The following is a 16063-nucleotide window of genomic DNA, read 5'->3' on the forward strand; positions in this document are numbered from 1 at the left end:
TAACTAGGGGGGGGCTGGGGGGGCACGCGCACCGGGCGCTGGAGGCAGGGGGCGCTGGAGGCAGGGGGACGCTGGTGTGACCAGCGGCAGCAGCGGGGAGCTAGCGCCGCAGCCGCTGCCACATCAAAGATGGCCGCCCGCCGCCGCCGCCCCCTCGTCTCCCCGCTCCCCCGCTGGCTGCCCTGCTCCCGTCCCCTCACGTCTCCCCCGCTGTGTATGCGGGAGAGACGTGCTGCTGCGGTATTGCATATGCTGCTGGACCGCTAGCCAATGGCCGCTCGCGGTCCAGCAGCCACCAGTTGATTGGCTGCTGGACCGCGAACGGCCATTGGCTAGCGGTCCAGCAGCGGGAGTTAGAAATGTTAAAATCATAATCATACAGCACAGCAGCAGCACGTCTCTCCCGCGAATACAGCGGGGGAGACGTGAGGGGACGGGCAGGCAGGCACAGGCACACTGACAAGCCTGCCTGCCTGTCTGCCTCCCGCAGGCGGGGGAGGGGGGGTTCTATCCCCCTTGGCAACGAGCACACTGGCATTCTATCCCCCTTGGCAACGAGCACACTGGCATTCTATCCCCCTTGGCAACGAGCACACTGGCATTCTATCCCCCTTGGCAACGAGCACACTGGCACAGATCAATCCCCCTCGGCAACGAGCACACTGGCACAGATCAATCCCCCTCGGCAACGAGCACAGAGGCACAGATCTATCCCCCTCGGCAACGAGCACAGAGGCACAGATCAATCCCCCTCGGCAACGAGCACAGAGGCACAGATCAATCCCCCTCGGCAACGAGCACACTGGCACAGATCAATCCCCCTCGGCAACGAGCACACTGGCACATATCTATCCCCCTTGGCAACGAGCAGAGGCACAGATCTATCCCCCTCGGCAACGAGCACACTGGCACAGATCAATCCCCCTCGGCAACGAGCACACTGGCACATATCTATCCCCCTTGGCAACGAGCAGAGGCACAGATCTATCCCCCTCGGCAACGAGCACAGAGGCACAGATCTATCCCCCTCGGCAACAAGCAAATTCAGTCCACCTTGGCATCGGCATGAAGCCCCTGGCATTGAGCATATAGGTAAGTGGCACTTATGTGTCAAATGTGTATGGTGTGTTATACAGTATGTCATGGGCATTGCGTCGTGTTATATAGTATGACATGGGCATTGCTTAGTGTTATAAAGTATGACATGGGCATTACGGAGTATTTATTTGTAATGGGCATTGCGGTGTTATATAGTATGTCATGGGCATTGCGTAGTGTTATATAGTATGTAATGGGCATTGCAGTGTTGTATAGTATGTAATGGGCATTACGGTGTGGCTGGGGGCATGGGGGCTGGGGGCATGGCTAGAGGCTCACAGAGCCTCTGGGTCATGCCCCCATAGCGGCAAAATGGGGGCGTGGCCTCGCGGGGGAGCAGCGATTATAGGCCACGCCCCAAATTAGGCCACGCCCCCCGAAAATTTCGGCGCGCCGGAGGCGCGCAGCATCACTAGAGTGGGGGGGGGCACCAAAAGACTGCCTTGCCCCGGGCGCCGGAAACCCTAGTTTCGGCCCTGCCATAATCGCTCTAAACCCCGTCGCCCCGTATACCACAACCGTTCTGAACTTGAACAAGATAATAATAGCATCCTTTGCGAATTCCCTAATAGTGTCAAGTTAGTGCCTGTGTCGCTGTCATTATAAGACCCTCCTGCCCACACTGGGTACTGTTTAACTACTGGTATGCTAAGCCCAGCAGACCCTTCTGCACATGTAATACATTTCCTCCACAATCACACAGTCACACGCTGCTACTAGACAGGACACTATCGGAGGAGGAAGTTGGGGAGAGCAACAACAAAGAACTCTTGGATCAGACTGGCGCGCGCACAGCCTGACGACTGACTGGCGCGCTCCCGTCTCTGACACGTGCGCATGTTTACGTTCCTCTAGCGGTCCTGACGTCACAAACGCCGGCCCTTCTGCTGCTGACAGCTTTGCTTTGTTGTCCCTATCGTCCTGAGACACAGAGAGGGATTGAGCGAGGCCGCCGCGGACGGAGGAGACAGATCAGGGCGGGTGGACGAAGCCCGGGGAGGTGATGCGGCCGCCGGTGATGAGGCGAGCGGGGGGGCAGCGGGGTAGCTGCCCGGTGACTGTCAACAAAGCGCCGCGTCACGTGACCGCCGAGCGAGGCCGCTGATGACAAGAACAACAATAGGGGCCAGTGGGAGAGAGAGAGATCCGGCCGCAGAAGCCACCGAGCACAGCACCAGCCTCAGGAATCCCTCCGCCAGCCAGCGCGCAGGCACACGGCTAGTCCGGTGAGGAGGCAGCGGGTGAGCGCCGGGGGCCCGGCAGGCGGGGACATGTCTTTCAGCCTGGAGGACACGCTGGAGGCGGACTGGGTGGCCGTGAGGCCCAACGTATTCGAGGAGAGGGAGAGGCACAAGTTCGTCTTCATCGTGGCGTGGAATGAGGTGGAGGGCAAGTTCGCCATCACCTGCCATAACCGGACCGCTCAGCGCCAGCGCAGTGCGGACAAAGGCGCCAGCCCTGGCCGGCATGGAGCGGCGGAGATCAGCCCGACACGGCAGGGGGACACCGCGCAGGCGGGGAGCCCGGCCCGGGAGCCGGAGGAGGAGTGTAGCTGGGCCGGCCTCTTCTCCTTCCAGGACCTGCGGGCCGTGCACCAGCAGCTGTGCTCCGTCAGCGGGGAGCTGGAGCCCTGCCTGCCCGCCTTCCCCGAAGAGCCCTCCGGAATGTGGTCCGTGCTGTTCGGGGCCCCGGAGCTGGGACAGCGGGAGGTGGAGGAACTGTGCTGCCGGCTGCAGCTCTACCTGGGCCATGCGCTGGACTTGTGCGGGTGGAAGATCCTTTCCCAGGTGCTGTTCACCGAGAGCGACGACCCGGAGGAGTACTACGAGAGCCTGAGCGAGCTGAAGCACAAGGGCTACGAGGAGGTGCTGCAGAGATCCCGGCGGAGGCTGCAAGAGGTACGCGGGGGCGATCCTGTGGGCGCAGGGGAGGGATCCTGTGTCACTCAGCGGTTACTATGGCCACCGCAGGTTCTTGCATTATATTGTTGTCCAAATGCCCTCAAGGCACTGCAAGAGGCCAGGTTTTAAGGATATCTATTCTTCAGCACATATGAGTCAACCACAAAGACTGATGTTTCAATTAAACCATTGTGTGAGGTCCGCTAAACCTGCTGTACCCTAGCACCCCCATCTCTATTCTTCTATCTGCCTTTTACTGTCTATCATGTAGATGTATTTTAATGTCTTAATTATCTATAACGAATTTAATACTTTAAGAATAATGTTTGTCCCCTTCTAATGTAAGTGCAGCGTAATGCACCCCCTGTCATTTTGTCCGTTACAAAAGTAAAGGCCGCCATACACTAGCCTAGGGATCAAATGCCGCCTTGCACCTCGGTAACTTCCCGGCCACTAGGATCACATATGATTCATCCATACGATGTATCGTATGCGATGTCATTCCCTAGCCCAGGATGCGACATATCCTTGTGGCAGCCGTCGCGCTCTCCGCAATGGATTAGAATGGGAAATAAATGACTTACGATATGATATTTTTTTTCCGCACAATTTATTGTCTCGATGGGTTGAAATTGTGTTTAAAAGGGCCATATTGTACTAGTGTTAGGAAACTTTAAAGTAGTGCACCCAAGGTGCGATTCAGGGTTACTTTCTATTCATTTTGGACTATATAGCTCATGTACATTGCATTTGATCTTGATTTGATCCCGGTGTGTGGCCCCGCAGCAGACAAGTGTATTTCTGTCTGATAGATAGGAGAGCCCTCCCTCTTGGGCAGCTGTTGCCGTCACCCCATTGGATGTTGATATTGAATCAATTTCGATGGCCTCCAGGTCAGCCCTGAAGTCATCCATTCATAAGCATTGAATATTCCTAAAGTCTTGATGATTGAAATGCTGTATTGATTTATTATCAGTTTCTTCATTCCCGAACCTTACCTGTGATCTACAGCGGGGGAGTTGTCTGTCTGTGTCTTGGGAAACCACTTACCCTCTATCCCAGGGATGGGGAACCTTCGGCCCTCCAGCTGTTGTGGAACTAGACATCCCAGCATGCCCTGCAACAGTTGTAGCCTGGTCACATAGCAAAACTGTAACAAGGCATGCTGGGATGTGTAGTTCCACAACAGCTGGAGGGCCGAATGTTCCCCATCCCTGCTCTATCCATATGTACAGTCAGACATTCGTCTATGTATCCCGTACAGCTATTGCTTCATCTAGTAATATTCCTAGATTCAAAGTCCATCACACCAGTGTGGTTGTTTATGCAGCAATTTGGAGTTACTGTAATATTCATCCAGTAAATAGACCGTTAATTCTGTAGCTCCCACATACCCTGCTGCACATTGGAGCATCAATAAGTAACTGTTATTGTTGTATAGCACACGGTTTTCTATTTGTATCCCTTATTTTTATGTTTAATATCCTCATAACATACAGCTGGTATGTTAAATCCATGTGGATTGCTCAGAACAGAGGGCCCACTGTAAGCCATTGCTGCAGTCTGAAATGAATGTGCTGGGATTGTTCTGTATTTGCATTTTTGTTGTTGACAACTTGGCTTGTGTTTTAATTCATATCAATGGCACATTGATCATGCTTAATGTTCCCCGCATTAATGAGGTGATCTCACAGACTAATCTGGTGTTACTTCACTGTGTTCATTTCAGTTTTCTACATGTTGGGCTATTCATGTTGCCTTAATACGTCATAATATCATAATAAGACTTTTCCAAAATAAATTTCACCACACTTTCATGCAGGGGAGTCATTTTGGTTACTCTTGGCTTCTTCTGCATACTGTTTCCACCTTGCTGTACTTACTAAGGGCTCATTCACTGTACATTGTATACCACTGCCTGTCCCCACCCCCCACTTTGTAAAAGTTAATAAAGATCTCCACTGTAGAAAAGAAAGCATATTAATAGTACTGAATATGAGCTAAACCATTAATCAAGTGAGACACTCTTTTCCATAAAAATCCTGGGTCCAAACTAATGGTGTGTACACACGGTAGATATGCCGTGCTATGCGAGTCCCGATACGATCAGATCGCATAGCACGGCATGCATGCAGAGGCACAATTTTGACTATATAGTGCAGATCTGCACTATATAGTCTTGGCTACCCTCTCTATTTGACTGCCGATGTTCACTCACACGGGAGCGCGCATCGGCAGCGCATCGGGCTCGCAAGCCCTAAAAAAGCACACAATCAGCATGTGATATGGCTTCCGATGTTCACTATATCGGGAAGCCATATCGCACCGTGTGTACATATACGTTTTTGAACACTGTTCCAACCCTGTTAACACTTCACCTACAACCCAGGTTATTCCTGGTTCTGCCCCATTTACATTGCACCTGTATGTAGTCTTTTTTTGTGCTGGTGCTTGCAGATTACATCATCTCCAAGCGCCGGTGACCTGACTTCTTTCCATAGGGTTGGATATTAATCCTCTTTAGTAAATGTCCCGGCTGACGGGACATACCATATTACCCGGGAGGGCAGGGGGAGCATGAATGTAGCCAACAGGACACACAAAATATACCCTCGCGGGCTCCCTTCACTTCCTACCTTTTTACTAAAGGCAACCAGTGGTGACATGGATAGTGAAATTAGTGTCCCACCGACCTTGCCGTCGCGGGTCACATGATGTGTTCCATTGGTCATGTAACATGACCTAGCTCACAAGCCAAGATTGCCCGTTTGCATTGCAGTTTATAGTCCAGTTCTCGTAGCTACCCAGGTCAGATTTCCAGGTAACTTTTACACTGAGCTGTGATCCAGAATGACTTGGCAATGGCCTGTGTTATTGTGGCAGTGGAAAAGAGGAATAATACAATAAATAATGGCTTTAAAATGAGTAGAAATGTTAAGCTAATGGTCGACACCTAAAACAGTCTACATTGACAGAAGGTCGACATGAACATAATCGACACACAAAAGGTTGACACAAGCTATTTGCAGTATTTTTGGCGTCTGTGCCGACATATGTTGATATGGACAACGTATAAGTGTACCGCGTCCCCTCAAATGGCTTGCTGTGCTCGTCCATGTTTCGTGACTGCGCTTGGCACACAATTATAGTCTCCCTTTATGTCCACTTGTATAGTAAAGTATGAACCAAGTCAGTCTAAACAAAATAAACAACTGAAAAATTCGGTACTTGTGAGTTATCCGGGCTGCCGATTTTTTCATCGCGCCCGAAATCGGGGGCATCGCGTCGGTCGTGGCCGTTATAAGGAGCCGCGACGCGATGCCCACGATTTCCCATAGACAGTAATGTTAAAAGACGCGATGGACCCGATTTCCGACACGATTTCCCATAGACAGTAATGTTAAAAGACGCGATGGACCCGATTTCCCATAGACAGCAATGTTAAAATAAAATTACAATGTGACATTGGCCAATATGTTTTTAAAAAAAATGTTTCATGGCCCCCCACCACCGTTAACGCCACCCCGCTATTGACGCCAACCCGAAGCGTGGCGAGCGCAGCGGTACGCGTCCTCCGACCTTTTCATGCCCTACTATCCACTAGGGCGTGGAGTGAGAATAGAATAGTGTGGCGAGCGCAGCGAGCCACCGAGCCCGAAGCGTGGCGAGGGGACGCGGACACCTTCACAGGTATCCGCGTGCCCTTGCGGGCTTCACAGGTATCCGCGTGCCCTTGCGGGCTTCACAGGTGTCCGCGTCCCCTCGCGGGGCTCGCTGCGCTCGCCACGCTTCGGGCTCGGTGGCTCGCTGCGCTCGCCACACTATTCTATTCTCACTCCACGCCCTAGTGGATAGTAGGGCATGAAAAGGTCGGAAAACGCGTACCGCCGCCCCTCGCGGGCTCGCTGCGCTCGCCACACTTCGGGGTGGCGTTAACGGTGGTGGGGGGCCATGAAACATTTTTTTTAAAAACATATTGCCCAATTTCACATTGTAATTTTATTTTAACATTGCTGTCTATGGGAAATCGGGTCCATCGCGTCTTTTAACATTACTGTCTATGGGAAATCGTGGGCATCGCGTCGCGGCCCCTTATAACGGCCACGACCGACGCGATGCCCCCGATATCGTGTCTTTTAACATTACTGTCTATGGGAAATCGGGGGCATCGCGTCGCGGCCCCTTATAACGGCCACGACCGACGCGATGCCCCCGATTTGGAGCTAAATCGTGGGCATCGCGTCGGTCGGGTGTCCTTAAGTTACCCAAACTTAAGGACAAAATCGGCAGCCCGGATAACTCACAAGTACCAAATTCTTGTCGAGCCTTTGATTATCGACCTTCAGCTTGTGTTGACCTTCTGTCATTGTCGACAATTTGTAGGTGTCAACCTGGTGACTGTGGGCCATTAGTGGTCGACCTAGAGACTGTCAACCTACACATTGTTGAGCCAGGGACCGGATACCGAAAAATAATTACAGTGCTATTCTAGCACAGCCCCAACACTCATACCGAAATGCACCCACATGTCCTTCATTTGCTCCACAATTCCACCACAATCTACTCAGAACTTCCTCTTGCTCAAATTGCTCACTTGTCCCACATGAATATGCTGTATTTGGCTATGTAACCATTCAGCTCAATAGTTACTGATAGCAGTATATAAGCTAATATAGGGCAGGACGAGGGGAGAAAGGAAGTTGTAGAAGGTCATTTTATCATGTACAGTGGTTCGCACCTACCGGCTTACAGCCTATGTAGCTCATTCAGGGGTAGATGTATGAAGAAGTGATAAAGTGGCCGGTGATAAGGTACCAGGCAATCAGCTCCTGACTTTTAAGTTACAGGCTGGGTTTAAAAAGGGACAGTTAGGAGCTGATTGGCCGGTGATAAAGTACCAGGCATTTTATCACTTCTCTTCCCTCATCACTGCTTCATACATTTACCCCTCAACCTGTTTAGCTAATGCTTACAGATGCTAATTACCAGGGTATGGCATTCCTTCTAAGAGGGGTTTTTAATTAGTGCCGTACTTTCCGATAGTCGAAAACTCTGTTCTCTCTACATTCAACCTATTCAATGAAATTGCCAATTTTTCAACTGTTGAATAAATCAGCATTGTCGGAAAACACGTGGATCAGCGATTTACTTACCGATCCACACATGTTTTTGACAATATTCCACCTATGCAGCTTCCTCCTCTTTTTACAGAAGGGACACTGCATTGGCAGCAACTATCCGAAAATGGATGCAATTGAATAAGGAAAGTTCTTTTTTTTTTTTTTTTTTTTTTCTGCTAGCCAAAAAAATTGGCTTATTGAATACCCAACTAAGTTGGAAATGCAGTTTTCTATACATTGTAGCTGCCTCTCATTCGGGTGCAAGAATGCAATAAAACTAGATAAGAGCTAAAGCACAAGAAAAAATATTGAATTCACCCCTGAGTCATGACATACTCTCCGGCCAGCAATGTGTTGCCAAAGGACAGATGCTGCAGCATTGATTATAGTTATTAGTATTTCTTCTATTGGCGAGCCATGCTTTCCTGCCAAAGGGGTGTTTTATTACTTCCAGTACTAGGCAGTATCTTTTGTCAACACCCTGCCAGCGAGAGTGATATCCGTACAACCAGACTACAGCAGACATCGTACGGACCTCCTGTAATATTATACATCAATTTTTAACTTATGGAATACACCCTTAACCGTACTTGCACATACAAAGCTCCATGACTCCTTACTTGTGTCTCTTGGGGTATCTGCTCTTCTATGTTCTGTCCATTGTGTGCTCCAGTTACCTTGTGTTACCCTGCAAGATTCTACACCTGCCAAAAGTTTTTTTACTTGGTTCAGGCCTTCATTTAAAAAGTACATGGCTATCCTGTATTTTCCCAAAGCCTCTATAGCTGTTTTTAGTTGGCTGGCTGGCTGACTGAGTATTGCTGGATCTCTTTATCACGCTGGGCCTTTGAGTATTTTCCCCTCTTTCCCTCCATGCACGCTTCATCTTCTGAACACTGTGTTCAGATACAGATTCACTCTGTCAGCTGGGAGCTTTTGAAAGCCATATATTTTCAGCCAATAAAGTACATTATCGAAAAGCTCTTCTGCAGCTCCTTCTGCACACATTGTACTCTAAACACTGACGTTCAATGTGAATTATTATAAATATTGTTATTGTTGCATTGTAAGGTGTAGTGCGGCACCAGGCCAAAACATGGCATATAGGTATGTGTTTCATACATCTTTGCTACAGCCACTGGTTCCTCATCAGTATCGTTTGAGAATCCTCTAGCATTGGGTGTTTTTTTTCTGCTGAAAATGCATTTTATACGCAATGCAACATGACTGGGATGCACAAGGAGTCTGCACTGATTAATTTGATATGACACCTGTTTGTATAATGTGTGCTTGTGAGTCTCTGAATCTGTACACAAAGTGCTACAATGTGGCCATGTTCCTAGTTGCCGCGACAGTCGTCACGTGTGACTCTTCGAGCGATTGGTGTGATTCTGTTGCCATGCGTGTGCTTCTAACTCACTCCCACAGTTCATGGAAACATGTTGAGCGGCAATATCTCAGCATGGTGATTCCATGCTGTGGGTGCGAATTTGGCGCCCCGAACATGCACTAGTGGCCAGCCACAACGTTGAACATGGCTACATCTGTATATATCTGTGTGTGACTTATGCTGGCCACACATCAGACCAACTTTCCTCCAACCATCCAACTAGTTGGTTGGTTGGACTGAAAATCTGGTACTGTATGGGTGCAAATGACAATAAGCAATTCTCTTACAAACTCAGGAGAATGGTCAAAAACATTCAGTGAAATTGTTTAAATCAAATCGGTCCAACTACAGTACATTGTCTGAGTGACAGTTGTTGTCCATTTTTAGATTTGAGAAACAAATGACTTCATTACAAATTACATTTGCTCCTATCCAGTACCAGATTTTTATTCCATCCAACCAACTAGTTGGTTGGTTGGAGAAAAGTTGGTCTGATGTGTGGCCAGCATTAGTCTCTGAATCTGAAGTACCACAATGCAGCAGCTGTGACAGTTGCACACTTATGTATACAATATGCATACAGGTCATATATCGCATTGGTGCACCTTGTCCTCTTGGAGACTCTTGGTGCACCTTGTCCCAACTCATTGCAACCATGATGTATTTTCAGCAGAAAAAAAAGAAGCTGTATGCTATCTGAGCTGCACAGGATCTCTCAACACACTCACAGCAGGCATCTACCACCGCGTGGCATAATGAGGTTAGATTTGTGTGGTCTGAGTTCTAGGCCCTGATTGAACCATTCCAAGACTGAGAATCATTTTTCATTCTGAAGCCTTTCTCCGGTTGAATTAGATGTGTTGTTATATTGGAGGTGAAAGTCGTCTTCAGCTTTTCAAAGGAAGCCAGCAGTTTTAGTGCTTGTTATACATTATGCCCCCTATCCTGACTATAGCCATTGCCGTAGCTGAAGAGAATCCGCCTCAAAACAGGAAGCTGCCTCCAGCATGTGGCACCGTAGGTATGGTGTGCCTTGGGTTAGGAGTGCCGTTGTCATTGCACTTATCCTTTATCTCATTGGGCTGTAACGTGTTTTCCACATAATTTGCGATCAGCCCTATTCCTGCAAAATTGAGGTGATATTGAGAGCTCTTTTTTTCTAAGACATGGTTTGCATCTTGCCACCCTACCCTACGGCCCAGACATGCACAATATGGGAGATTGTCATATGCATGGAGTGACAATCTCTTGTCAGAAAATCCAAAAGGGGGAACAGAAAGGTTGATGGAATAGGGCTATAGATGATTTGTAAAAGTTTCAAATTTGGCTACTGTAGAGCAGGCCTGGCCTCTGGTCCGCGAGACCTACTAACCTCTCACGTTTTCCAGACAACCTAGCTGGTGCACAGGTGCAGTCATTACAAATTGTCACATATTCAAACATGTGCTGCATTCATATACTAACCAACATATTCTAGAAATCCACAGGTGATCTGGAAAACATGGACTGTTAGTAGATCTTGAGGACCAGCTGTGCAACACGGTTTGCTGAATGATCTAGCATTCCTAACAATGATCATCTCCCCATGTGTAGGCCCCTTTATATTTTATAGAGTTACAATTGAAATCTGCTGTTATGCAGGACAAGGGCCACTCCTTGTTTCTTCCTCCAGTTATCTGGAGTGTGCAGTCCCACCACCTCGCCTAGCACATCTGATATCACCTGTTGCTATCGCTGTTCACTAGGAGTCCACCTCCTCTTACACATTATACCACACACAATAATACCCATTACACATGATGACACACACCGAAAGTTCTCAGAGGCATGTCAGGGGTAATGCCACACACAAAAAGGGCAGGGTGCATTTTGAGGTTTTAAAAACGGGCAGGTTGCTCCGTGAGTACACCCCATAGTGATGGACTGCGCATTGCCATCCCCGGCTCAGATCTTTAGTGCATGCAGTTAAAATCTAGTTTGATCGCCTTGCGAGTTAGCTGAGTTAACACATTGCAATGTGTGTATAGGGCGATCTAGACATCGGGAGTTCAAGGGAAATCACCTTCATAGATCGCTTAGCACAGTAGGTTAGCCCACATCTCAAAATGTGTACGCCCCTTTAGGGAACTGGAGAGAGGAAGCCAAGGGAGTGTCCATTGCAATGGTTGGGGGATGGAGCTTTAAAGGTGTATTGTTCTGTTTTCTGAGTACTGTTAGAAATGACACTATGATATGCCAATAAGTGCAGTCCATAGGAGTGTGGTAAAGAATATGGGAGCATTTCTATGTTGCATATTATGAACTGAGGCAATATGGTATGAGTTATTATAAATTGGTAGCATTATGTTATGGCTTACTATGATCTGGTACTGGAGATGGGTATGAGAATGTGTGGGGATTTCTTCAATCCTTGTATAATGTATTAGTTGGTGCAGCTTTGGCCATGGTCAGACTCTCAGTTTGCCTATGTGAGTACAGCTGCAGCAACTAAGAAGGTAACATTAATACCTGTTGTGTTCAGGGGGCGGCAGAACAAATGTGGAATACTACAATGAGATCTGTATAGAGGTGGGAGTTCAGTAGTTCCTTCAAATAGCTTTTGTGGGATGTAATCCTCAGTGATTCTGCCTTGTTTACCAAGTTTCCACAAATGTTCAGTCCTTTTATATTGCTAGAATAAGGGGAAGTGGGAGGTAGTGCAGAGAGCTGAGCGTATGTGAATTCCACATAGCAAGTAGTCTGCGATCTTTCTATGCAATGGGGCCTACACATGTTAGTGGACACAGGCATGTGATCTCACTAGATCGCTTAGAAAATACCCCTACATCGCTCCATGTGTAGGTGCATTGCACGTTGCTATCGCCCCGGCGATTTCATATCCAGCATGCTGATACAGTACAATTAGTTAATTGCTTGGGTCAGCGAGGTCAGGGCCAGTATTCTCCCAGAGCACACTGACCCTGACGGATCGCTTAGCACCACATTGCTGTGCAGCACTGTTTGCTGAATGATCTAGCATTCCTAACAATGATCATCTCCCCATGTGTAGACCAGGAGGGTTGCCGACTTTTAAATGCTCCTCTCCGGGAGAAGCCCGGAGAGGAGACTTTCCTTACCCGATCGGGGGCGGGGCTTGACCGTGACGTCATTAAGCCCCGCCCCCATTACAGGTAATAGGAGAAATTACTGATCACCGTGGAGGGGGCGGGGCTAAAATTTCACGATTGTGCCATTTTAGCTCCGCCCCTCCTCTGAGACCCGCGGATTGCGGCATTTACATGCCGCAATTCGGGGGGCTCAGGGGGGTCCCCCAGATTCCGGGAGGGTTGCCCACCCTTCCGGGGGGCCGGGAGGGGGACCCGATTTTCGGGAGACTCCCGGGAATTCCGGGAGGGCCGGCAACCCTGGTGTAGACTACTTTATATTGAAATCTGCTGTTATGCAGGACAAGGGCTCCTCCTTGTTTCTTCCTCCAGTTATCTGTAATTGGAGTGTGCAGTCCCATCGCCTAGCACATCTGATATCACCTGTTAATATCGCTGTTTACTAGGAGTCCACCTCAAAACTTCTAACCCGCTGCTAATTGTTTACTAACACAATAACAAGTGACAAGCCATAGAAACCATGGGTAATGTGAGAAGGTGGCAGAGATGGCCATGTCATACTTCTAGCTCTGGGGGTGGTATTTCATCTATGCTTGGTCAGGCTGTGGCTGTATGGAAGCGTCTGTTGCTCAGGTATCCTTGTTAAAGTTTTACTCTCTGGGGGAAATTTACTAAGATGGGAGTTCTATTTCCGATGAGATGTTGCTATTGCTATGTGCTGGGTACATGATTATGTACCGATGAGATGTTGCTATTGCTATGTGCTGGGTACATGATTATGTACCGATGAGATGTTGCTATTGCTATGTGCTGGGTACATGATTATGTGCATGGCACATTGCTAATTTGCACCATGGAATGTACGGGTGACTTATAGTAAATGCAAATGATGAGCACAATCTACTTTTTGTTTTATAAAAATATACATAAAGTTGAGAATGCTTTGGATATATATTTTATTTTGTGTCTAGAAAAGTACAGGGCTGCAGAATGAACGACATACTGTAGTGCATACACACTGAACGATTTCAAATGATAAAGGGTCAATTCATGTGGAGTGGGCAGCCCTGGTTGCTGGACCATATTAAAAAAAATCTATATTTTTTTGTGTGTATTGACCCCTGTAAGTCAGTAGTCAGAAACCACTGAAAATGCAGGGTCATACCCGGGAATTCTGTCCCGGAATTCTACCGCGCATTCTTGGGTTGACCCCTCTCACACCAGCCTAGATTCTCGGGTCGACCCGGGTTTAGTCCTGGTGTGACTGGGTCCCGGGCCAAAAATCCCAGGACTTTGTCTAGGCATTTCAACCCTGCTAGCTAGCTTTTTTGTATCGTGGAATATACCATTTTTGTATCGTGGCATATGACATTTTTCATTGTTACGGACACGTGGGGTAAATGCAATATTTCTGCTCAGTAAAGTCATAGAAAGCTGGTATAAAATCCATTATTTTCTCCGGTACTTGTGTATTATCACGGCGCCCATCGCATCGCATACCACTAATTAAGTTATGCGATGGCATGCGATGGACCCGATTTAAGGCTTTTCCCGGGATGAGTGTACAATGTTAATATTGTACAATGTTAATATTGCGTCGCACCGCATGCCATCATATTATGCCATATAATGGCATGGGATGCGATGCGATTTCAATGTTAAATGCCCACCCAGACCCGATTTTTAATTGTATTCCCACCCTGATGGGTAATGACAATGTTAAATGCCCCCCCATTGTTAACGCCACCCCACTATCAATGCCAACCCGAAGCGTGGCGAGCGGTACGCGTCCTACGACCTTTTCATACCCCCACTATACACGTCAGCATGGAGTTGATTTTATATAGTGTGGCGAGCGCAGCGAGCCACCGCGCCCGAAGCGTGGCGGGCATTACTTCACAAATATTACGCGTTCTCTCGCGGGACTCGCTGCGCTCACCACGTTTCCAGCACCGACGTGGATAGTGGGGGTATGAAAAGGTTGGAGGACGCATACCGCCGCTCTTAGCTGGCTCGCTGCGCTCGCCACGCTTCGGGTTGACGTTGATAGTGGGGTGGCGTTAACAATGGGGGGGGGGGGGGCATTTGAACATAGTCATTACCCATTAGGGTGGGTGTACAATGTAAAATCGGGTCGGGGGGGGGGGGGGACATTTAACATAGGAATCAGGCATCTGGGTGCCTGTACAATTAAAAATCGGGTATAATCGCGTCTCATCGCATGCGATCATATGGCATGCGATGCGATTTTGTGGTTGTACAATGCCCTGCGATGGAAATCGGGGGCGCCGTGATAATACACAAGTACCTTTTCTCCCCCTTCAATCAACATTTGTTGTTGGTTGTGTAACTATTTCCCTGCCTCACTTCCTTATGACTTGAATTTAAGCCCAAAGTTTATTGCCAGACTTTAAAAAAAAAAAAAAAAAAAAGTCTAATTCTTGGATTGTATTTCAGTGGGAAGGAATACATTTTTAGAGCTGTACATTTTTATTTTTAGGTAGAGCTATATACTCAAAAATTTGGCAAGTTATTGATCCGCGGTGATATCGCTAACTATATCTGTGGTCCCATGGGTCTTGTACTGGGCTTAACTTTAGTTACATCGTTTGTGCACACAGAACTATATACATCTAGTCCTAAACAAGCAGCAGAATTTGATTACATGTACAGGAAAAAAAGGGGGTCGATAGTGACCCACTGGAATGGGCACTGTTATTGTTCAATATCATTATCCTGCAGGTTGTCTGCCTTTATTGCGTAGTGCGTAGGGGGCTTAAGACTATTGGTTAAGGCCACTACGCTAAAACTGATGAATGGTTTCTTTATGCTATCCCATATCTGCAACATGATGAAAAGTACCAGATTCCCCAGCAGGAGTATCACATGCCCAGCACACTTGGCATGTGTGCAAACTCTACTTTGAGCTCTGTAGTTAGCCTGAACACAGCATGTACTTTAATCTACAAATCACACTAATCGGTCTGTTTCACAGATTTAATGTCAGCACTTGGCAGCGCTTGCCTAGTCTTCTGATGGGTAAAGGTTTGTCAGGTACTGGAATGGGGCTATAATGCAGGTTTAAGCATAAGTCACAAACAAATACAACATATAGCGCATGTACATTGTATACAGCACTGTATTGTACTATGGTAGTGATTTCCAAACTGTGTTCCTAGGCACCCTGGGGTGCCTTGGATTGGTGGTCTTGGACAAACTCATAATCGTTCTAGGCAAAGCAATAGGCAAATGAGCCGCCATGAAATCATGAAATATATACGCAAACAAAAGCTTATCTGCTTCCTCACTACATAATTGATCCTCAGGATGACATGTAAACACAATTTACTTCATTTAATATTTTTTCAGAATTTATCAACAAGAAACTTTTGAGCTAGGGGTGCCGCGAAAAAATATTCTGATATTCTGGGGCGCAGTGGTTCAAAAAGG

General features: G+C 47.8%; 1 protein-coding gene across 1 annotated transcript in view; it reads left to right on the forward strand.

Annotated features, from left to right (window-relative positions):
* The first annotated feature begins 1936 nt into the window (after positions 1–1936).
* Positions 1937–16063, forward strand: part of JMY (junction mediating and regulatory protein, p53 cofactor) — a 98111-nt gene continuing 83984 nt past the window's right edge. Inside the window, exon 1 of the mRNA XM_083152285.1 lies at positions 1937–2996. Within this exon, the coding sequence (XP_083008411.1) occupies positions 2370–2996 (627 nt within the window). The 5' untranslated portion in view covers positions 1937–2369. The remainder of the gene's footprint in view (positions 2997–16063) is intronic.

This window comes from Crinia signifera, chromosome 1 (assembly GCF_055691185.1).
Source record: "Crinia signifera chromosome 1, ASM5569118v1, whole genome shotgun sequence".
NCBI classification, from domain to species: domain Eukaryota; kingdom Metazoa; phylum Chordata; class Amphibia; order Anura; family Myobatrachidae; genus Crinia; species Crinia signifera.